The sequence below is a fragment of the Aquarana catesbeiana genome, linkage group LG03 (assembly GCF_042186555.1).
Source record: "Aquarana catesbeiana isolate 2022-GZ linkage group LG03, ASM4218655v1, whole genome shotgun sequence".
In the NCBI taxonomy this organism is placed as follows: domain Eukaryota; kingdom Metazoa; phylum Chordata; class Amphibia; order Anura; family Ranidae; genus Aquarana; species Aquarana catesbeiana.
Genome location: NC_133326.1, coordinates 174,133,450 through 174,157,917, shown reverse-complemented (window position 1 = coordinate 174,157,917; position 24,468 = coordinate 174,133,450). Strand labels below are relative to the sequence as shown.

General features: G+C 39.2%; 1 protein-coding gene across 3 annotated transcripts in view; it reads right to left on the bottom strand.

Moving 5' to 3' along the window:
- The window catches only part of SEMA3D (semaphorin 3D), a 352,301-nt gene that overhangs the window by 274,192 nt on the left and 53,641 nt on the right, over positions 1-24,468 (bottom strand). For all 3 annotated transcript variants that reach the window (XM_073619546.1, XM_073619544.1, XM_073619545.1), the window contains exon 2: positions 13,002-13,185. In XM_073619546.1, the coding sequence (XP_073475647.1) occupies positions 13,002-13,146 (145 nt within the window). In that variant the 5' untranslated portion in view covers positions 13,147-13,185. The remainder of the gene's footprint in view (positions 1-13,001; positions 13,186-24,468) is intronic.

The window sequence follows — 24,468 nt, the reverse complement described above, 5'->3', positions numbered from 1 at the left end:
AGACCTCACTTTTTGTCACAAAGTTTTGAAAATTGAAAAAAGAAAAAAAATGTTTTTCTTTTCTTTCTTCATTTTCAAAAACAAATGAGAGCTGCAAAATACTCACCATGCCTCTCAGCAAATAGCTTTGGGTGTCTACTTTCCAAAATGGGGTCATTTGGGAGGGTTTTGTGCTATCTTGGCATTTTATGGCCTTCGAAACTGTGATAGGTAGTGAGGAGTGAATCAAAAATTTACGCCCTTAGAAATCCTGAAGGCAGTGATTGGTTTTCGGGGCCCTGTACGTGGCTAGGCTCCCAAAAAGTCCCACACATGTGGTATCCCCATACTCAGGAGAAGCAGCAGAATGTATTTTGGGGTGTAATTCCACATATGCCTACGGCATGTTTCAGCAATAAATCATTTAGTGACAACTTTGTACAAAAAAAAAATTGTCACATTCCCGCAACTTGTGTCAAAATAGAAAATATTCCATGGAGTCAACATGCCTCTCAGCAAATAGCTTGGGGTGTCTACTTTCTAAAATGGGGTCATTTGGGGGGGTTTTGTGCCATCTTGGCATTTTATGGCCTTCAAAACTGTGATAGGTAGTGAGGAGTGAAATCAAAAATTTACGCCCTTAGAAATCCTGAAGGTGGTGCTTGGTTTCGGGGCCCCGTACGTGGCTAGGCTCCCAAAATGTCCCACACATGTGGTATCCCCGTACTCAGAAGAAGCAGCAGAATGTATTTTGGGGTGTAATTCCAGATATGTCCATTGCATGTTTGAGCAATGTATCATTTAGTGACAACTTTGTACAAAAAAAAAAATTGTCACTTTCCCGCAACTTGTGTCAAAATATAAAATATTCCATGGACTCAACATGCCTCTCAGCAAATAGCTTGGGGTGTCTACTTTCCAAAATGGGGTCATTTGGGGGAGTTTTGTGCCATCTTGGCATTTTATGGCCTTCAAAACTGTGATAGGTAGTGAGGAGTGAAATCAAAAATTTACGCCCTTAGAAATCCTGAAGGCGGTGCTTGGTTTTCGGGGCCCCGTACGCAACTAGGCTCCCAAAAAGTCCCACACATGTGGTATCCCCATACTCAGGAGAAGCAGCTAAATGTATTTTGGGGTGCAATTCCACATATGCCCATGGCCTGTGTGAGCAATATATCATTTAGTGACAACTTTGTGCAAAAAAAAAAAAGGTCACTTTCCCGTAACTTGTGTCAAAATATAAAATATTCCATGGACTCAACATGCCTCTCAGCAAATAGCTTGGGGTGTCTACTTTCCAAAATGGGGTCATTTGGGGGGTTTTTGTGCCATCTTGGCATTTTATGGCCTTCAAAACTGTGATAGGTAGTGAGGAGTGAAATCAAAAATTCACGCCCTTAGAAATCCTGAAGGCGGTGATTGGTTTTCGGGGCCCCGTACGCGGCTAGGCTCCCAAAAAGTCCCACACATGTGGTATCCCCATACTCAGGAGAAGCAGCTAAATGTATTTTGGGGTGCAATTCCACATAGGCCCATGGCCTGTGTGAGCAATATATCATTTAGTAACAACTTTTTGTAATTTTTTTTTTTTTTTGTCATTATTCAATCACTTGGGACAAAAAAAATAATATTCAATGGGCTCAACATGCCTCTCAGCAATTTCCTTGGGGTGTCTACTTTCCAAAATGGGTCATTTGTGGGGGTTTTGTACTGCCCTGCCATTTTAGCACCTCAAGAAATTACATAGGCAGTCATAAATTAAAGGCTGTGTAAATTCCAGAAAATATACCCTAGTTTGTAGGCGCTATAACTTTTGCGCAAACCAATAAATATACACTTATTGACATTTTTTTTTACCAAAGACATGTGGCCGAATACATTTTGGCCTAAATGTATGACTAAAATTGAGTTTATTGGATTTTTTTATAACAAAAAGTAGAAAATATCATTTTTTTTCAAAATTTTCGGTCTTTTTCCGTTTATAGCGCAAAAAATAAAAATGGCAGAGGTGATCAAATACCATCAAAAGAAAGCTCTATTTGTGGGAAGAAAAGGACGCAAATTCCGTTTGGGTACAGCATTGCATGACCGCGCAATTAGCAGTTAAAGCGATGCAGTGCCAAATTGTAAAAAGTGCTCTGGTCAGGAAGGGGGTAAATCCTTCCGGGGCTGAAGTGGTTAAAAAGATATCAGAAATGTTTTCCTCTTTAAAAACGATTAAAAACAGAAACTCGCTCCCCAAACTGCCACGCAAATTGATCCGGTTTATCCTGACCGGGACGAAACTCTCAATAACCAAAACCTGGAAACAACCCAAAGTGTTGATAATGTACACGAAAAGGAACATTTCTTGGGTAATGGCTCAGGAAAAAATAGTTGGTGTATTATTAGACTCATCCAAACAATTCGAAGCAACTTGGGAACCCTGGGCCCAATACATGGGCATTTCCCTACTAATGGTCACTAAAATACGGCATAAAGTCTCTCTAGGATTGGCGACTCTTTCTTTTTCTTCTTCCTTCTTCCTACTCTTCTATCTAGTCCTCTAGTGTATACTACACTATAAATGTCAGTTCATGGATCACACCACGAGGCCCATGGAGCCTAAACGAACCCTAAGCTCGGCTGGAGTTAGACTCCCATTAAGGAGCCAGAGGTCTCTCAAAAATGGTCCCCCACAAGGCAACTGACACATTAATAAATACATGATGCCTCTGGAAGAGTTAACATAAAGAAAGGCAGTGGGGTACCCACTTCACTCTGGACACAGTTAGATCCCAATGGGGGTGTCGGGAGTGGAGAGTGCACTACACACATCAAACGCATAGCTCACAACCGATTAACCTGATCATTGATTGTTCTAATGAATAATGTTCGAAACTGTGTTTCATAAGTTGATATTCATGTTATATTGTATTTTTCTATCTGAAAACCAATAAAATACTTTTTTGGAAAAAAAAAAACAGAAACGCGCATTAATGCAGTTTACTGCGGTTACACAAGGTTACAAGCATTTGGCGTTTAAAATGCCTGTAAACTACAGTCCTGAACGGGGTTTTTCTGCTTTTAAAAGAAGGACTGTAACCTCAACTGCCTCTAAACTAACTAACGTACATGTAGATAACATTGAGGAGTGTTTAGGGGCTGCTGAAAAAAATGCTCTACTGCTTCTAAACTTCAGTTTAGCAGCTGTAGTGTACACGAGACCTTAAAGTCTTAAGCGGGCTATACACTGACCAAATTTCAGCCAATTCTTGATGAACCGGATGAAATTTGTTGATTGGGTGACCATGTCGGCCACCTACCACCTGACCTCCTTTGATTGAAAAATCAAAGGAGACGGGCAGAAAATTGTCAATCAAACAATGGCTGAATCCAATCAGATGCAGCCGCTGTTTTGGTATTCTAACAGCTGCTGCAGTGGCTGTTATTATGCAATAGCCCAGCAGGGGGACTATTTGAGCTGTATAGCATGGAAAGAGGAATCTATTACATTTTTTTGTTCCACTTGCAGACTGAATGAAAAAAAAATAAAGCTGGCCCTAGATAGGTCAAAATTCAGCTGGGACCAGAGAAGTTTCAGGCTGGGTTCACACTACAGCATGCAGCGGCTCACAGTAGGAGTCTCCATTTACAATTTCAGGTCCAATTTCAACCCAAATTTTGGGCTGAATTTGGACCTGAAATGGACCAAAAGATGCACAGGACTCCTGTGCAATTCGAACCAGAACAGATTCCATAGAGAGCTGGTCACAATCTCCTGCTATGCGAATTGTATGCAGCGGAAGCCGCAGCCAATTTGCACTAGTGTGAATCCAGCCTTAATCCCTGTTTAACAGAAGTCTATTCCTCTACCCACACAAATGAGGTGGTCCTGCTGTCAGAGTACAATGTTCTGATGGGGATCCCCCATCCAACTTGTTTGTGTGAGTAGAGGAATCCGTTTTATTTTTTTTCAACCCACTGGCTGAATAAAAAAAAATACTCATCTATGACCACCTTAGTAATGTATGGCTATCTTTAGTCATATGTCATAGTAGCTTAGTATCTTCCTGTCTAGTTTAAGCTACCTAACTTCCAACTACTTTATTTGGTGGGGTTTCATCTTTTTGATTCTCAGTTTTTTTTCAGCCAATGCATTTCTATGGCATTTTCTGCAAAACTAGGGAACAGGAAATATAGGCGATGTATACTTACTTACTATAGCTGAATAAATAAATCTGATGATCATTGCTGTTTAACTGCAAATAGAGCTATGCTATCTCCATATCCCTTACTTTACATATGTTGTTTGTTTATTCAATTAATCTGTTTCACCAATCTAAATCAGAATGAAAAAAAAACTAGCCTTTATGGTTTTAACAAGCTCATTGTGATACAAGCAACCTGGTATTTCAAAGACATTGATTCAGCATTGTTATAAATTAAAACCGAAGGTAACTTCAAATCATGCAGTCTCACAAAGACATTAGTTCATTCTACGTCAGATTTATACACATTCATGAATCAATTCTAATAGCCATGCTTTACAGAAGTTACGTCATATGTTTAGCTTTTTTTTTTTTTTTTAATTGAAACAATACTTAAAGGAAATGTTCCAACTTCATAGAATGTTAATTGGCCTTTTTCATTTGAAAAACATGCTTTGCTAAATATTTCATCTTTGAGCATATCTGATTGTCTGTATTTTTACATTACAAAGGGAGAACAAATTTTCTTTCAAAACAACTAAAATAAAAAAAGCTGATGTTGTACAAATGCAATTACCCCATACTGTTTTATTTGGCATGCATTTACAGTTTTGAGCAGCCTGGTAATAGTAAAGATGGCTGTAGCAGTTGTGCAAAGAATTTTAACTTTACCATTCACTTTGGCTAAAACCTATTGACATCATTAAAAAAATATTTTTTTTTGGAAGATAAACATATGTACATATAGTGTTAAGAAATATGTCAGTCAGCAGGATGTCTCTTTCCAATGAATTTGTAATGTCCCTTTTAAGTACTTGACATGAAAATTGTTACCTTTTAGTGTACAACCCTTCAATAGGCCAAAGGTGATATGACAGTAATTTTCAAACAAAAGATCATATATTCAGAAATTTGGAGGATGAACAGCTAAATGCAATATAGATGCATAACTTCAGCTGACTAGTAGAGTCAAAGGAAACGTTACAGTAAATGTAAACCCGACCACTTACACCTATAAACTATCATATTAATTTTATTCAAAAAGTAATGTTTTAATTTTTTTTTAAATATGCAGCATTCATTAAAGTAATACTTGGTGATCCTGTCAAAAAGGTCATTGTTCAGATGCTTCCTATTTTAGAGTGACAATGCTCTGTCCCTGTCTCCCAACTGTGCTTCTGCAGTTTCACCCTGTCACAAAGGCTTCTGATGGGGGTTACAACTGACAGTTTCAGCATACATTACATGTTTTGCTGTTGTCACCATCAGGAGCCACCCGCCCACTCCTCAAAAATGCCATATGGTCACTGCATGCGTGTAGGCAAGAAGTGTTTGAAAAGAAGCTGCCGGAGACTAGCAACCCAGAAATGCTAAAAGTATAAAAATAGATGACTTTAATTTATTTCCTTATTATTATTATGTGGAGTGTGTAACACACAAAATGTAATTCAGCTAAGCCTTACATCTACTTTTAACAGTAAGCCACTTTGGATGGAAACTAGACCTAGCAGAATCCTTCTTTAAATAAAGGTGATATTATAAAAGATTGCTTTGGGAGCTAAGAGGCTCCTAACTACACCGAATATTGTGCAGGTAACTTTATAAAGTAAACTTGTTCCATTAAACGTGTTATGAGACAAACTAATCAGAATCACTTGCTATATAAAAACTTCTATTTACACACACACAATTTGCAAACCATTTTGGCTTACCACTGCAGTAGATAAAGTGGTTCAATGGTGGATGTTCCAAGTAGGAGTTAATGGAATGATAGGATACTTGGGGTATGAGTATTTCATGTTTCATGTAAAGCTATAATATATAAAGATTAGGTACCTGAAATACGATCAATACGATTAATCTTAACTGTACGATTAATCTTAACTGTATGATCAGTAACCAGGGGATAACTAACACCTGATTTCATATATATATATATATATATATATATATATATATATATATATATATATATATATATATATACAGTATATATAAAAATCAGGTGTTAGATAAATATGCAAAGATTTTAAGTAGGTGTGAAAAAATGCTGTAATTTGAGAATGCTTTTAGAAATGGAAGTGTTAATAGTTTATTTTTATCAATTAACAAAATGGGAAATAAATGAATAGTAGAGAAATCCAGATGCAAATCAATATTTTTTTCTTCAAAACAGCATCAAATGTTCTATTCTTCTAGGTATACTTGCACACAATTTTTGAAGGAACTAACCACAAATCTTCAGCTCATGTAGGCTTCATCAGGACTCCTTGTTCTTCTTTATGCTGAAGATAGTTCTTAATGACATTGGTTGTATGTTTGGGGTCATTGTCCTGCAGCAGAATAAATCTGGGACCAATCACATGCCTCCATGATGAATAATTATCTGCCTGTATTTCTCAGCATTAAGGACAGTATTGATCCTGACCAAATCTTCAACTCCATTGGTAGAAATGCAGACCAAACTTGCAAGGAACCTCCGCCATGCTTCACCGTTCAGAAATCCTGCTGCCATTTTTCTGTATCCCAGTTTCTATGCACAGGATGTGGAAACAGGGCTAAGCGACTCAACTATACATGCAAACAATGACTCTCTGTTTTTTAAGCAAGACTTTGCTATAAATATGTATGTAAGAGTTAAGTGGATACACCTCTTTGATATTTCATGTGTTGTATATATGGAAGCCATATAGACCTGAGCAAAGACATATCTTCACATCTATTGTGTTATATAGTGCAGATCAGTGCCTGAAGTTGCTGGGTTATTCTTTCATAGGAGCAATACATTTTTCTTTTTGTGCTGTAACCCTATATACAGTATATATATATATATATATATATATATATATATATATATATATATATATATATCTATCTATCTATCTATATATATATATATATATATATATATATATATATATATATATATATAGATATATATAGATATATATTTACTGTATATATCTATATATATCTATGTATATATATAGATATATATAGATAGATAGATATATTCTCCTAAAGTGTAAAATTTGAAATACACAACACCAGAAAGTTCTACAAGTCATTGCAGAGTGTCAGGTCCTTAACAAGCTGCTTTTATTTCATTTTTGCCCTGTGACTCATTGCTCATAATGCTAAACAATCACTTCACAGTTCTAAGGGTGTAACGTTTTCGAAAGTTACTCACCTACACATTTTTTTCTACAGAATGCTATAAAAGCTTGGCTTGCATTCAAAGAATGTTCAAAACAGCTCATTGTATTACACATATTAGAAAAATAATAAGAACACATCTGTAAATAAAATGTTGGAAATTCATTTGATCCTTGTACTGTACTTTAAACACTATTACATTTTGATTTTTACTTTATTTTAAATTCCTTGAATTATTTCAATTATGTAAAAATACATTAAACCACTCTGAACCATGAAAGAAAATTGTTAACACAGTAGTAAGTAAAAAAAGGGGAATTAAAAAGGCCATCATGCCAACCTGATTTCTCTGTAGAACACAATTCAGACTTTAAGCGGTTGTGTAAGCAAGATATAAAACAAACCCTGGAGATTGGAAAGGGTTAATTTTACAACAAGAATTTATGTAATTATTTGCAAGCGTGTAATTAAACCCCACTGATTTATCATATGTGCTCATTTTTGGCTTGTTAAATACCATTCAAGCCTTTTGTTATATTTCTTTGATAAGTGAAAAAAAGTAGTAAAAGTTTAACAAAAGAAAGTTGGGAAGCGCTAACACCTTGCTATTTCAGTCCAGAAAAAAGTATGTGTTTTCAGTCCACAAAAGGAAATTAAAGAGGAACTGCTCACATAATTTGTAATAAAAACATCTTTGCCATTCTGAAGCTTCCCTCCAACCACTTTGCATATTATTTTATATATACTGTGATTCTGTACTTGCCAAATATGCTGCAGAAATCTCCCTCCACTGAGTCTGGTGGCATATATTTTAACTGTGGGCAGCTGAAGCTGCTGCCTGTTCACTTCCTGTATTTACACAGACACACAGAGGCACAGCTCCAGCTCTGCAGCTCTCATTGGCCCTCTTATGCTTCATCCCCCCCTCCCTTCCTAGCAAACTCTCAGGAGAGTGAGAGAGAGAGCTGTGCATGATGTCATAAGCCTGGGCTTTTTTCCAGACAAGAAACAGGAAGTGGGCTGTATAAGGTATATTTTGGCAGAAAAAAAAAATGTTTTACTATCCAAACTTAAAACAACAAGGGCAGAAGATATAATATATGGAAAATTGAAAAAATGTCTGAAGGTCCGCATTAAAGTATAACTAAAGGCAAATCTTTTTTTTTTTTAGGTTTGGATAGAGTATAGAGTGATTAGAACCCCTGGCAAATTTTACTGCTGTCTCTGCCCCCATTAAGCAGATTCATCCTCTCTGTTTGTCCTGTTTATCATTGTCACTGAAAGTAAGAGTAAAAGAAAATCCCAAATTTTGGGCTGTCCTTAGAAAACTAAGAGAGGGGAGTTTGGGCCGAACATTTGTCTGTTCGGCCGTTCGCCAAACACCCGAATTTGCAGGGTGTTCCCCTCAGCTAACACCCTGCAATGCGCTGAGCACTGCACAGTGCTGCGCTGCAAAGCTTTGCCCAAACAGGGCATAGTATAAGCTGGTTGTTAAGCAGCGGGGTCGGGAAGCCGGCCGCGGTGTCCTTAACAACCGATGAGTCATCAGCTGTCAATGGGTTTCCCCGCTGACAATTGAATAATAAAAAAAGCGCCGGTTAAAAAATAAAGAAAAAAAACAGCGTGGGTTCACCCCCGCCCTCCCCCAATGCATACCAGGCCATTCAGGTTTGGTATGGATTTAGAGGGGAACCCTTTCCTGACCAGCCTGGCAGGTTAGGAAAGGGGAAGGACAAAAGAGTGCCACCCCTCTTGAATCATACCAGGCCACATCTTCTCAACATGGGGGGTGGGTGCTTTGCATCAGGGGTGCTCACCTGCAAAGCACCTTGGGGGTCTGCGGGCGGGGGGTTATCGGAATCCGGAATCATGGCCCCCCATGTGAATGAGGATCGGGTACATTGTACCCCTATCCATTCACCAAAAAAGTGTACAAAAAGTAATAAGAGACTAAGAGAAGTTTTTGACAGATCCTTTTTTAAAAAATAAAAAACTATCCCTCAATGTAAATCCATCGTCAATCACACCACAGTTCTTATATAGGTAAGTGGTGGGGCCACATGACAACGTCACTTGGTGGCCCTGCCCCCATGTGACATCACATACCCAGCATGCACCAGCCCATGATGTCAGAAGGGGCTAGTGCTACTGGGTGACATAGCCAGGTGGCCCTGCCCCTTACCTATATAAGAAATGTCAAAGCAAAGAGGAGGCATTTGGCGGAAGGCCGTCACATTGATTGACAATGGATTTACATCGAGGGACACTATTTTTTTATTTTTTAATAAAAGATTTGTCAAAAAAGTGTCTCTTGTTTTTATTTATTTTTTTACTTTTTTTGGTAAATGGTTGGGGATACTATGTACCCGATACTCATTCACATGGGGGGCGGAGTCTGGGAGCCCCCTTGTTAAAGATTCTGATAAGCCCTCTGCCTGCAAACCCCAACAACCACTGGCCGTGGCTGTGGGGATGAGGCCCTTATCCCCATAAACATGGGAACAAGGTGCTTTGGGGTAGGGGGGGCAGGGCCCCCCTGCCTCAAAGCACCCACACCCGTGTTGAGGGCATGAGGCTTGGTATGGTTCAGGAGGGGGACGCTCGCTCGTCCCCCCCTTTCCTGATCTGCTAGGCTGCATGGCTAGATAAGGGTCCCATGCCATTTTTTTCTCTATTTTTTCAACAGACGGGTGCCAGCAATTGTAACTGCGAGTCATTTTAAATGGGATTTGACTTGTTTTTTTTTTTTTTTCTTCAGAAATGTCATTTTTTCTGCAGCATGTTTTATGCATGCTATAAATACGCCACTTTACAAGAAGACTAAGGGAATCCCCCAGCCACTATATTTAAAGGATTATAGAAAAGAAGGCGTTTCACCAGGCCTACAGAAACCCCACTCAGCGCCAGGTAACGATGCTAGTCGCAAAGCAGCTATATGTAAAAATGCAAATAAAATTTCATAAGTGCATAATTAAAAGTAAAACCCACTCCACAATGATGCAGAGGGGAAACAAAACAAAGAAAGCAGCCGTTTAAAGAAAAGAAAAATACATACACAGTGTTTCAAAAAAATCTAAAAATAGACTGTAATGTCACACTAAACAGCGCTAATGTTGAGCTATAATCCAATAAACATGTGGCCAACTACACATGCATAGGGAAATTCTTTATAGGAAAGTCCTTAAAAGAAGTGTCCCTTGAAGAAATAAGTGATGTAGAGTTCAGGGTGTAATTCAAAAAAGTTCATCAGATGATCATGCAAAAAATTTTTCTTAACGTGCACCTTCCACCGATCACTCAGGATTCCACCCAGTGTAGACACACTCCCCCTAGGGGGTTAAACTCACCAGAATTGGAAAATACTAATGCATTCAGAATAATCCAAGCCAGCAACTAATATGACACCACTCATGAGGAATCACGGATGTTCAGGGCTCATAATAGATAAAGAGAGCTGCGACTTCCAAGCATGGAAGTGGTGGCGAGACACCAGCGTGTCGATACTGCCCCAACGCCCATACCGGCCTCCACCAACTCAGCAGTCCTGTCACCTCACTCCCAGTGACAGTGTTCCGTGGGTTGCTGTGTTTGGTTAAAGGTGTTTTTCAACGGTCCTGGCACGAGTCAGTGCAGTTTAGGAGAAGCCTTGACTTCACTTTTTTCCACACGTAACAATCTTCTTCAGATAGCGTTACCGGAGAATGGGACTTGTTCTAAATGCAAGTGTGCGTCCGCCAGGTAGGTGAGGCATATAGGCTGACAGGTGGGAGAGGGTCGTCGAAAGGTTCGGGTTAGTGCATTTTGAGCCCAAGGCTGCACGTCTCCGGAAGGCGGATCAGATGGATCTCAGGTTAGTGAGATCAGATGAGCATGTTGCATTAGCCTGCCGGCCTTAGATTATCACCTGGGCGTTTTCCTCATATTTAAAGGATGTTTTATTTTAATTGTTGCACTTTAAGCATAATTAAAATCACTACTACTGAAAAAATTATCGTTTTTAAAAAAATATTTGCATTGATACATGTCGCCCCAGGGCAGTACCCAGACCCCCATACCCCTTTTATGGCCAATTACTTGCATAAAAGCCTTCAAAATGGGTACTTTTTATTTTTCCTGTTCAGCTCCCATAGATTTCAATGGGGTTCGCCGTTTGGGTTAGAACATTTCCCATTCGGGAGTTCTGCTGAAAACCGAACAGGGGGGTGTTCAGCCCATAACTAGTACTGTATGAGAAAGGCTAAATATTGTTCTGCCTTTCATAAAGGCATACTAGTTCAGCCTGATGATGATGACATGCATAGTTAAATGCCTGACATCAATGAACATCATCATATTGCAATTTACATTGAGTAAAGCTACTTTCACTCATTCGCATGATTGCATATCACATATACAGATATGCAGGACATTTTATGACATCAGTTTAATTGCCTCATATCAATAACAATCAATAAAAGTTTATACAGCAACAAAGTAGTTTTGACAGTCTGTTTTAGCAGGCCGATCGCATATCCTAGGGTATTGTAAATTTTCCTGCCATGTGCAAGTGGGGTTATCTCGACAACTAACAAAACACAATAGCCTTAACATCATGGCTAGTGACAGATTAATATGTCAATTATCACTTAGTGAATAATCTGACTCATACTTAGTTAATTTCCAATAAAGAAGTGGCTTATATTCAGGACTGAGGTTTTATTGAACACCTGATACTTATATGTGTGTTTCAGGTCACTGCCTTACTAAACACTAAAGCAAATAAAAGGATCAGAGCCCTGGAGCAAAATAAGTCAACAATGGCAACTTCCTCATTCCTGTACTGAATGGTTCTGTTCATGCCACATTAATTGTGTTTTTAAGAAAAACGTCATGTTGCTTCTTTAAAGTAAATCTGTACTTTGCCATTTAGGCAAATTCTGGGATTTATTATTGATATTTGTGCTCACCCACTGGCCTGTTCACCTGCCAGAATCCCAAGAAAAATCTATGTAATTATGGGTTTAGCCTGGGTTAGAGCTTACGCAAGGCTGAGGATCTCCACCCCACATGAAACATTTGTACGTGGGGATTGGTTGCTCAGGTGCTGAGTGCTGCTTCACAGGACGTGTGTGAAGCAGTTGTGTGTGCCTCCCTTACCCATAAGGCAAAGGCAAATGTGCAGTAAATAACGCTAGTGGAAGGGCTCTACTCTTATAAGTATTTGTTACTTTGCATAGGCAATGTACAAGTTTGTTTTATTAGATAGTAGGGAGAAACCGTGTGGCAAAAATCTGTGTGGAGAAATGGTATCTTGTTAATAATCTGTATGAACTTTAGAGATACAAAATATTCAATGCATTATACATTCACACAATATTATCAGGAGGCTATTGAATATATGCTTGTGGTTTTGACACCATGCTGATTATTGAATTTAAACCATGAATGAGTAACATATGATTATGTATAAATGTTGGATATTAATATTAGTAGGATATAGGTGGTAGTTCCAAATTCTCACATTATTAACAATAATAAATCCAAGTTGATTAATATTTTGCAGGACTCTTAGGAGGTTATTAAATGTCAGCACATGTCTGTACAAGTGTGAGAGCCTCTGATGGTACAGTAAATAGAGACTTAAAACATTCCATATAAGCACATGAAAAATATCACGTCACTGCAGAAGACTGTTACCTTTGTAGGAAAGCTTGAGCCGAGGAATATTCTGTTTCAAGCTGTCAGTTGCTGGCAGAAACATTAGTATGACCATTGATAGCATGGTGGGGAAATACTGGGGTCTAAGCCATCTGCTGGAACATTTGTGACACTTCTTTTTCATGGTGATGTATCTGGCACCTCTTTCTTGGGAGCTGGCTGGCTGCAAGAAAAAAAATAGCATTATTCTGTCAGAAAGCTGATATGGCATGTATGGTCTATTTCTCTTGCCAGTATAAATAAAAAAAGTAGATATAGCGTAGTCTAACCAGATTAATAAATGAAATGTAAGTCAGAAGCATGTAGAATGACTAACTAAAAGGCATCTATGCATTAAAGAAACTCTGTTACAAATGCAATGTACTTCTCATAAGATGATGTACAACAGAATGTCCATCTGAACATCTCTAGACAAAAACTGAGATTGATAGAAACCAATAGAGCCTTGTACACAAAAGTCATTGTTTGCAGTGGAAACCTATTATGCTATAGTAAATGTATATGCCTAATTTATAATTATGTGTACTTACCTATTATAATAAATTGCTCAGAAAATTACAAGAAAATAAATCGAAACCCTGGACTTGGACCCTGGACTTTTCTTCAAATGCAAGTTAGTGATAGCGATTCTTGTCAAATGGATCTCAGCCACTTGGGAGACACAAAATGAGGAGATGGTCCCATAGGAGTGGGACCCACCCAATTTGAGGAATTTGCACCAATGGCTGCCCCCAAATTGCATTGGCTACTTCCCTTCTACTGGTTATGACCTTGTTGTCAAGAATAAAAGATGCATGGACTCTTAATGAATCGTTTAGTGCTTGTTTTTACCTATCACACTCATAGGTTTAGGGTAGGAAGGTGATTTTTCTGTATTGCTTGTGAAAATCACAGAATTAGACAGATAGAAATAAAAATCTATTGGGAAGTAAAACAGCTCCCTTTAAAATATATATTTCAACTGTGCATTTTGCTGTTTGCCAGGCATTCAGATTTAATCCTATCTCTATGTATTCCCAAGCAGAATATGACCACAGAGCTGGGGGTCAGTAGGAGAACAGCAGCAATTCAAAGGTAGGTATGAATTTGAACACAAAGCAATATATTGTAGTGAAATTTTTTGTTACATCAGTTTTTTCCATGTAAGCGGTGGCAATTAGAGTGTCTCAGTATCACCCGCATGTACACTCCAGGATTGCAAGATTACTGGCAAAAGAAAGTAGGAAGGACTGACTCAACTCAGCAACATTTGGATGAATAAATAAATGATTAAACTTGTAATTAAAGTTCTATTTTTCACTATTAACATTTGATCATGGTTAGGAGACATATCTGTTTGTTTATATCTGCTTTTACACCAGCCGAATCCTTGAACGAACACAGATTACAGTTGAGCAAGAGTTTGTGAGCTCATAATTTTTTTTCCCAAAAAAGATTTTATTGAATGTAATGAAACATTACTGAAATACAGGTACGTGAGCTCATAATTTAATCAACCCCTTTAACATACAAAAATGAAACTGATATTTAGTAAAATATAGAACAAACCTATGAAAAAACGACATACCTTGCCAATCACAAGAATGAATTTAACCAGGTTCATGACAAGAAATCTACCCTACCCAGAAACAAAAAAAATGACCAGACAAAAAAAACCTACCATTTTCGTAAGACAACATTTTAATGAGTACTTCACTTATAATTACTTTGGAAGTCATAAACAAACAACTCAGTGGAAAGATAATGAAATTTCCTGCATTGCACTTATTCGTTTTGATTTATCTGTTACCATCATACACTTTTCCCCACCAGTCAGTCTTCTGGACATTAACCTGTGTCTTATTCATTATTTCCAACAAATGAACAATTTGCTGCTGGACAAATACATCTATGTTCATTAGACAAGATGTACATCAGAAGATTTTGAACACTACACTGAACTTGGTTATAGTGAATTGGGTAAATACTCCATGGTATAGGTGGTAAAAAGATCAGACTTAATGTCTGCCAAGCCTATTATGTACTAACAGTTAAACTCAAGTTAATGGATCATATGTGACAGTTTGTGTTATATAATTCTCATTCTAGATACTGTATATACTTGAACTTTAGTTTATTCTTACCATCTGTTAACTTTAGTTCATCTCTATAGCCGGGGTATGCACACCACAGGTCACAACCCCAAGTGGGAAAATGTTGGTGTCACTGGACTTTACAACCTCTTGCCCAAGTTTAATGAATTTATTGATGTTTTTAAATATCTGACCAGATCTTAAACTTAAAATCTTCAGCTTCTGCTAAAATACAAGCATATGTAATACTAACAACAATCTCTTCATTCAGATTACAAAAAGACAGGACTATTGCATTTGATAGCAATCTGACTCTGCTCTGGGAAAATGGGAAGCCATAAAAGCATTCTGTAGGCCATTTTCTATAGAAAAATATGATAGTGTAAAGTCAGGGAAATACCCTAGTTCTTTTTAAAGAAATTATATGAAAGCACAGGCTGGCCCTGATATTTTTCTTTTTACATTTTTGAACAAATGCATCATGCTGAGCCTTGTTCAGTATACTACTGAACCAAAAAGATTACGCATGCATTGTTGCTAAATATCCAGGATACTCACTGATTTTTAAAAGCTGTCCCAACATGACCTTGTCCTGGGCTATGCCCTGGAAATCAAGGCCAGTCATGTACACTTTAACATCAGGGCAAGCTCCACACATGTCAGGGACACATACTTCCCCCTACCTCTTCCCTCAGCTGTGATCAGGCAGCTCTATTGGGGACTCGCGCCTAATGATTCATCTGCGAGGCTGAGTCTACTGCTCTAAGGCTCACAGTGATTGGGCAGGGGCTCGAGGAGGGGGTGTGGCATGCCTTTGGGGTGACCCCACCCGACACACCTTGTGGTGCACCTGTGAGAGAAAGGCAGGCTTAGTCAGGCTGCAGAGAGAGGTGAGAGAGCGGATGGAGGTAAATGGTGTGGCGGTTCAAGTGGGGATGGACTGAGAGGATCCCTGATGGAAGCGCATGATTTTCCTAGAAGATCCCTGGTGACTGGACACAATTAATCCTTTTATTGCTAGCAGATCTCAGTTGGAAGTGTAGGATTACCAATTTCATTGCTAGCAGACCCTGCATCCACCAGCCTACAGAGGCTTTCTGGATACACAGAAAGAAAAGGTGTCCCTAAAACATTTCTGAAATGTTGGCAATTATGTGTATGTTGTGCAAAAACAGTGACTATGTGAAAAGCGCAGGAGCATATAACAATGAGTGAGTGCAGTCCATATGAGGTTTAAAGAAAAAGTATTGCCAGAAGTTGAAAATCCTTGCTAACTTACCCAGGTAACCAGTACACACACACTTGGTCCCAATCAAATCTGTGCAATGGTAGTTAAATACCTAATACATTCTGACAGCGAGAACACACAAAGGACAGGGGTCATGACTCACAGTGCACACAGAGCATGCACTACCCAGCCTCTGAAAGCTGCCAGCATCATCTGCAGCCCTCCATCTAATCTTTCAACCATTTGCCTCAACTGTTCTCTTTTGCCACCTTCTTTGTACTGATAATATTCCATTGTATTGAAATGAAATAGTCAAGTCATTACCTAATCAGGGGAAAAAGACTACAGTAGTAGTTTTAGGGATGTGTTGGTGTGTGGGCACTAGGGTTGTTGGTTCAAATGCCAACCATGGTACCACCTGCATGACGTTAGCATTTTCTCCCTGTGCCTACATGGGTTTTCTTCCACACATCAAAGACATGGTGTTAGGTTAATTGGCTTCTGTCTAAATTGGCCCTAGTATGTGTACAGCATATGTATGAATGTGAGATAGGAACCTTAGATTGTAAGCTCCTTGAGAGAAGGGACTGCTGTGAATGTATAATATCTATATGTAAAGCCCTGCGTAAATTGACAGTGCTATATAAGTGCCTGAAATTAATAAATAAAAGATGACAGTGTTCTGGAGAGGAATGCCATCATTACCAAAAACACAAACCTGCAACAACACAAGCCACTTACTACTCAACTTTCTATTTCTAATGGGGCGTACACACGGTCGGACTTTTCGTCTACAAAAGTCCAACGGACGCCGACGGACTAAAGCTGGCTGGTAATCCGATCGTGTGTGGGCTTCTCCGGACTTTCAGCAGACTTTTTCAGCCTCAAATCCGACGGACTTTAGATTTGAAACATGCTTCAAATCTTTACGTCGTAACTACGACGGACCCCGAAATCCGCTCGTCTGTGTGCTAGTCCGACGGACAAAAACCCACGCTAGGGCAGCTATTGGCTACTGGCTATGAACTTCCTTATTTTAGTCCGGTGTACGTCATCACGTACGAATCCGTCGGACTTGTGTGGTCGTGTGTAGGCAAGTCCGTTCGTTAGAAAGTCTGCTGCAAGTCCGCCGAAAGTCCGCCGGAAGTCTGTCGGACAGGCTGTCGGACTTTTGTAGACGAAAAGTCCGACCGTGTGTACGCGGCATAATGGGACGTACACACGGTCGGACTTTTCGTCTACAAAAGTCCAACGGACGCCGACGGACTAAAGCTGGCTGGTAATCCGATCATGTGTGGGCTTCTCCGGACTTTCAGCAGACTTTTTCAGCCTCAAATCTGACGGACTTTAGATTTGAAACATGCTTCAAATCTTTACGTCGTAACTACGACGGACCCCGAAATCCGCTCGTCTGTGTGCCAGTCCGACGGACAAAAACCCACGCTAGGGCAGCTATTGGCTACTGGCTATGAACTTCCTTATTTTAGTCCAGTGTACGTCATCACGTACGAATCTGTCGGACTTTTGTGTGGTCGTGTGTAGGCAAGTCCGTTCGTTAGAAAGTCTGCTGCAAGTCCGCCGAAAGTCCGCCGGAAGTCTGTCGGACAGGCTGTCGGACTTTTGTAGACGAAAAGTCCGACCGTGTGTACGCCCCATAAGATCTGGCTTTGTTGTTGTTAGCTGCAAGATTAGATGTAGATCTGCACAATGAAGAGGAGGAAGTGACATCATTGGTGGCTGTAACTCCCCCCATAGGACCGCACTGCTAATTCTGATTCTTAAAATACTATCCCTGGCTATCATGCTGATGTTTCGATACATTCAGTGACTCAGAACAAGCACACAGATCAACTACTCTGACTTCACTGTTTTCACATTCTGCATGCTTGTTCTAGACTAATGACTCAAAGTATTGGAACCAGAGACATTCAGGCTATTAAGCTCTGCAATGCCATTTCTCCTATAAGATGGAAAAAAACTAAGTGCCAAATGTAGCAAATCATAGCTAACAGTTTGTTCTACCTAATTTAATGATAGAAACTTGAACTCTGACTGATATAGGTAACTGTATATCATACTGAAATTCATTACTAAAAGCTCCTACAACAATGCTTTCTGTTTGTAACACTTTTCACAAAACACTCAGTGTTTTGTATGAGTCATTGGAAAAATGTTCTCTGTGTGTCATCACCACAAAAATAACCAGATTTTTTATCTTGCATTGAAATGGATATGAGAAGCCCTATGTCCCTGTTGGGTAGGATTTTTCTCACTTCCTTTCCCAGTGATGGAAGCCCATGGGAAAAGAAGCAGGTGGAAATCTCTTCAGCAGGGACACAAATAAAAGTACTATTAGTAACATAGGCAGGAACCAGAACTTTTCAAGGTTTTCTCTCTGTTTTTTAACTGGAATAATTTCCCACCCAGAGTAATGTGCCAGAAAGTGGGGGAAATCACTCCAATGGGAAAACATAAAGCATTAAAATGGCCTGTAGAAGGAGAACATGCTCTTCAAATGCGTTGCCAACGTCTATACATCACATCAGGGAAGTGACATCATGGCCACTCTGCTGTGCATTCCACAGACTCAGGAAGTGCCAAGATCCACTGGTAAAGCCAACAGCATGAACCCAGCTTCTTACACCTGATGGACACCTTCTGGAATTGTGTTGCTTTGGACCCTCACCTACAGCGCTATGTGCCTATGATTTTATGCCATTTGTGAGTAACATTCTTTTTTATGCTTATTAAATACAGTACATGCTACACTTAGTAGGTGCTTGTGTTCTTTTCCCAGCTAAAATGAGAGAGGCTCTAATCCTTTCTGCCTATCCAAAACTAACGAAGAGCCTGTGTTAATGGGCTTTTCCATCAGAAAAACAGCTTGAAGCAGATCAAATGCTGGTCAAGGAGAAGTCAATGCACTTATCAGTGAATTCTGAATGATCTTTAGAAGCATCTCAAACTAATGTCAAACTGCTGCTGATGCCATCAACACAAGCCCAAAGCCTGTTTATGCATGCCCCTAAGAGAGTGGAGAAGAGCTGTACAATATGCTAAAATAAAAATGTTCTTAACTAGAGATGGAAATTACTCTTCACATTTAGCACACTTTTTTTTACCTTCGGCATAGCTTTTATCTGAAGACCACTTGCAATTCTATTTGTTCTTCATAATATAATAACTTGAACACAATCTCTCTAGCGCTATATTGTCTAGGATTACACCACTGAATAATTATGCTTACACTTAAAGTGGAGCTCCAGACTCCTTCAGAAAAAATAAAAAGTCAGCAGCTACAAATACTTTTAATATTAGGACACTTACCTGTCCACGAATCCAGTGGTGTCTTCTCATGTATCATCTTGGCTAGGGGAATCATCAGTGAAGCCTTGCGGCTTTACAGCTGGCTCCCTACTGTGCATGCGTGAAGTGTGCTGCAATTTGTGAATTGCCCGGGGAAGGAGGAGAGGGGCTGCACCTCTGGCTGAGTTCACCACAGCAAAGTCAGCCGGGAGCGGGTACCTACCAAAACCAGGCACCTGCTCCTCCCTCCCCCCCCGAAAGGTGTCAAATGTAGCAGCAGAGGGAAGGAGGTGGAGGGGGTGGAGCTCTGCTTTAATAGATGACAGTTTATACATGATCAGTAAAAATTAAACCACATTACTACATTAAGCCAACTACATTGAGCCCGGTTTATTATGTAAAATGACAACTGACACCACAGCATTAATAAACGGAACCACCACATGATTTACTAAAGGCTGTTCACTTTGCAAAAAAATTGGCTCCAGATCTTAGTGAATGAGGTGAAGCTCGATTGACTTCCATTATTTAATCGTGTGCAAGCAAAAATTTAGTTTTTTCTAATTTCCTGGCGCATGATTTTGTATTCTTTCAAAGTCTCTTGCACAGTGCAACTTCCCTTGAAAAATGAACAGCATATTTGCCTTTAATAAATCAAGCCCTTTGTGTTTTTTCAAAAGCTCTGAAATGGTTTGTTAAGAATGGGATGATGTGCACTGTACAGGATTTGTTTAGTTTTTTTATTCTCCAGTGTGCTGTTGTCTGTGGAAATGGAAATAAAACAGGATGCAATTTTGGCACATAATTCCCTAGCAATGTCTTTGTTAATAGATGGGTGATATCCTTCAGTATATAATGCAGCTCAGAAATACAATTACAGGTTAATGAATAGCATAGAATTACAGCTCTTAGGTGGGATCTTTTGAAGTAAAAACAAAGTTAATACTTAAAATTCCATAACAATCCCTCCCAGCTGCTGCTGTTTTCAACTGTAGTTAAAAACAGAACAGTCTGTGTCATCAGAGTAATTTACATTCCCATAAGAATTAGATGTTTTTTGAGCTACTTTCAAAGAACTCCTTTCAATTTAGGTTTGTGAGGAAAACAAGAATGCTTTAGTTGAATTATGAAATTGATAGTGCATGTCCTCTGGGACTGGGATACTGCTTTTTGCTCATCCTCTAATTTCCATGTACGTTTATTAACACCCAGATCTTTCTTGCGAATATCCCCAGGATGTTGTTCTGATGCCAGCTTTGTGACTGCTTTATGGTTTCCAGCAAATGGTTCTGATTATATAAAATTGTACACTCAGGGTAAAAACAAAACTGCTCCTAATTAAAACCTTGCTTGTGAGTAAAAGGTTTAAAATTAATAGTCCTTCTTAATTTTAAAATACAATGAAGCAGTACTCTTTCTGCATTTTTTCATGAAGAAAAAAACAATAAACAGCATAAAGGCCTGTTTTGTGTGGCTTTTTTTCACTTCAAGCAGCTTTTGTATTCACATACAAGTCTATTGGAATGCAAAACCCTCTTGAAGCAGGTCAAGTGCAGGTCATAAGGAGGTCAACTGCAGGTCAAATGCATGGATCAATGAATTCTGAATGACCTCTGAAACATTTGAAATTGATGTCAAAGGCAGGGAGAAGCAACAACATGGCACTGGCTAGCTGTGTCTAGCAGAGCTCTGACCAGTACTCCCAGGATGTGTGTTATCCCCAAGTGGTGTGCTGGAAGAGATGGGGAGGAAAGGGGCAAGGACCTGCCAAGCTGGAGGAGCAAGTGAGTTCCTGCTGTAGGATCAAGCAGGCAGGCATCTCCCTCTAATACAGGGGACCAGATGGTGTACATGATTAGAGAAGGTGCAGAGACACAGCTGCAATTCCTACCCCCCACAATCCAACAGCATCCACCAAGATACTCCAAGGGAGCTGGCCCAGGCTTTTTTAACTAAATTTGACACTGCAAAGATGAGTGGAAGAGGTGGAAGATAGACTGGGCGAATATGCCTAGGCCATTTATGAGCCCTGAGAAAGGGAAATATCAAATCGTATTGAAGTAAGGAACCTGCCTTACAAGACAGAGGAGCAAGAAACTTGGAGTAGGTGCAGTAACTTTACATAGCTACATAGTAGGTAAGGTTGAATAAAGACAATAGTCCATCCAGTTCAACCTGTGTTGGAGTACATGTGTCAGTGTCGATAATTATTTCCCATGTCCCTGTATGTTGTGTTCACTAAGATGCAAGTCCAAGAGTCTCTTAAAAATATAAATACTCCCCGCTGATATCACCATTGGTGGGAGAGAGTTCCACCTCCTTATTGCCATGACAGTGGAAAACCCCTGCGCAGCTTTAGGTTAAACCTCTTCTCCTCTAATCTCATTGTGTGGCCCCATGTCTTCTTACATTCCCTAAGACTGAATAACTTTTTTCCTATGCTGGGATCACCATTAAGGTATTTGTAAATCGCAATCATATCGCCTCTTAAGCGTCTCTTCTTCAGCGAGAATAAATTTAGTGCTTGAAGTATTTCCTCATAATTGAGGTCCTCCAATCCCCATATTCATTTTGTTGCCCTTCTTTGGACTCTCTCCAGCTCCAGCACATCCCTTCTGAGGACTGGTGACCAGAGCTGGACAGAATACTCCAGATGTGGCCTAAAGAGAGTTTTATTAAAGTGGCAGGATTATAGTTTCATCTCTGGAGTATATCTCCTTTTTTCTGCATGCTAATATTCAGCTGGCTTTGGAAGCTGCAGCCTAACATTGCATGCTACTGCTCAGTCTGTCATTTACTAGGACCCCCAGATCTTTGTACATACTTGATTCCCCCAGAGGTTCCTCCCCTAGTGAGTAGTTTGAATTTGTGTTTTTAGCCCCCAAGTGTTAGCCACCTTACATTTCTCCACATTAAACCTCATTTGCCATCTAGTTGCCCACTCCATTATTTTGTTCAGATCTTTCTGAAAACATTTATATATCCTGCTGTGAAGTTATTGCCCTGCTTATTTTTGTGATAACTGCAAAAATCAGTGGATGAGGCCTGCCAAACGCAACTCAGGAGGAAGACTTGGAAGCTATCATAAAAGGAATTTTTAATTCTCTGTTAAATTGAGAAGAGACATCATCACTCTTATGATTTGATAGACACAGAATACCAAAACCCTGAAAGAGTATGAATGAATCCCCTAGAGATGCAAAAGTCTGATTTCATTACTACAAGGACAAAGCTGGGGTGACAGAGAAATTAGGGCTCTCTACATTCACTGATTTTGATGGAAAAGAACTGTTTATTTTTACAGACCCTAGCACGTTGCCGAGCCCCAAACTTATGTGAAACTGATGCCATTGACACTAGCTCTATAATATTGATTAAAGTATAATACCAGCCAAAACTTTTTTTGGATATAGTGAATAAAGGTTAGAACCCCTTTCAAGTTGTTATCTGTACTGAGATTTCTTCTAACTTCCTGCCTCGATAGTCAATATGACTAAAACACTGAAGTGATATGTTGGAAAAAAATTATAACAATTTACATATTCTAGAACTCTTATCTCAACAAAGTTGTTTTTCTGTGTCCCAGCTGAAGATAATGTCCACTTTTCACTATATTGATGATCAGAATCACTAGGACAGAAAGGTAAAGGAAATCTCCATCAGGGACTCCCAGTGCACCATATAAGATTAACTGATAGATTATCTGAAACATTGAAGAGGTGTGCACAAGGCTCCTCTTCAGTGTCTACCACAGGGGCACAGAAAGAAATAATGTTTCTAACCCTTAACCAGCTTCTAATCAGTCATATGAAATACAAGGATCAAAAGATAATCACTGCAGTTTCACCCTATGGTTGATGAGTACTCATCATAGTTCCCTCAGTTCAATAAACCCCTGACATGCTAAAAAGTTTGCAGCGGCACGGGGGGGAAGTATCAGAGAGTGAAGATTTCAAGGAAAGCAAGAGCTAGCACAAGCAACACATTCGATGAATAGTAAATCATGCCCCTTCTGCTGATTTTTGCTTTTTTATTTTGAATAAACTTAGACTTTAAAGGTACTTGTTTGCCAAAAAACTCTGCCAGACTTTCTGCTGTTGTGTATAATAAGCAGAAGAAAGGTTTGGCTAGTTTTAGATTCACCGCTGGTCTATTCACACAATAGTATAGTCAAACCTAACCCACAGAATTTACTGTAGACCTGCAAATTCTTAAAGCTTAAAAGTTGCAGTGCAGAACAAATGTGCTATTAGATTCCAAAAATTGGTAACGGTTGAAATCCTATACTTCAGTAGTTATGCGATTGAATAAGCAGGGTATAAACGACCATATACTTGTGGCACAAACCAGAAATAGTTGAAATATTATCAGTCTACTTTCTTGGCATGTGCTTTCTAAAGTCAGAACAAAATATTTGGCAACAACAGAAACTCTGAAAAAACATTTTGATTGGATTAACACTTTTCCTGATATCCTATTTCATGACATAGTCAAAGCCATCATTAGCTGTCACCAGTTTCAACAGCATTTCTACTTGCTTCATGATATCTCTATATTTTTGTAAGAGCTTGGAACTTAGTTTCTAGGTTGAACAGAAATATGCATTTCACATACACATTCACTATTACACTAATGTCAGCCAGGGGCGTTGCTAGGTCTACAAAAGATCCGGGGCTAGAGCCCATAGCAGCGAAGTAAAGAAAGTCATACGCTTGGGTGGGCATACACATGTAGAGAATATACGTGTGTGTATATATATATATATATATATATATATATATATATATATATATATATATATATATATGCCTGGATGGGGGCGGGAACTACTGAAGTTAAC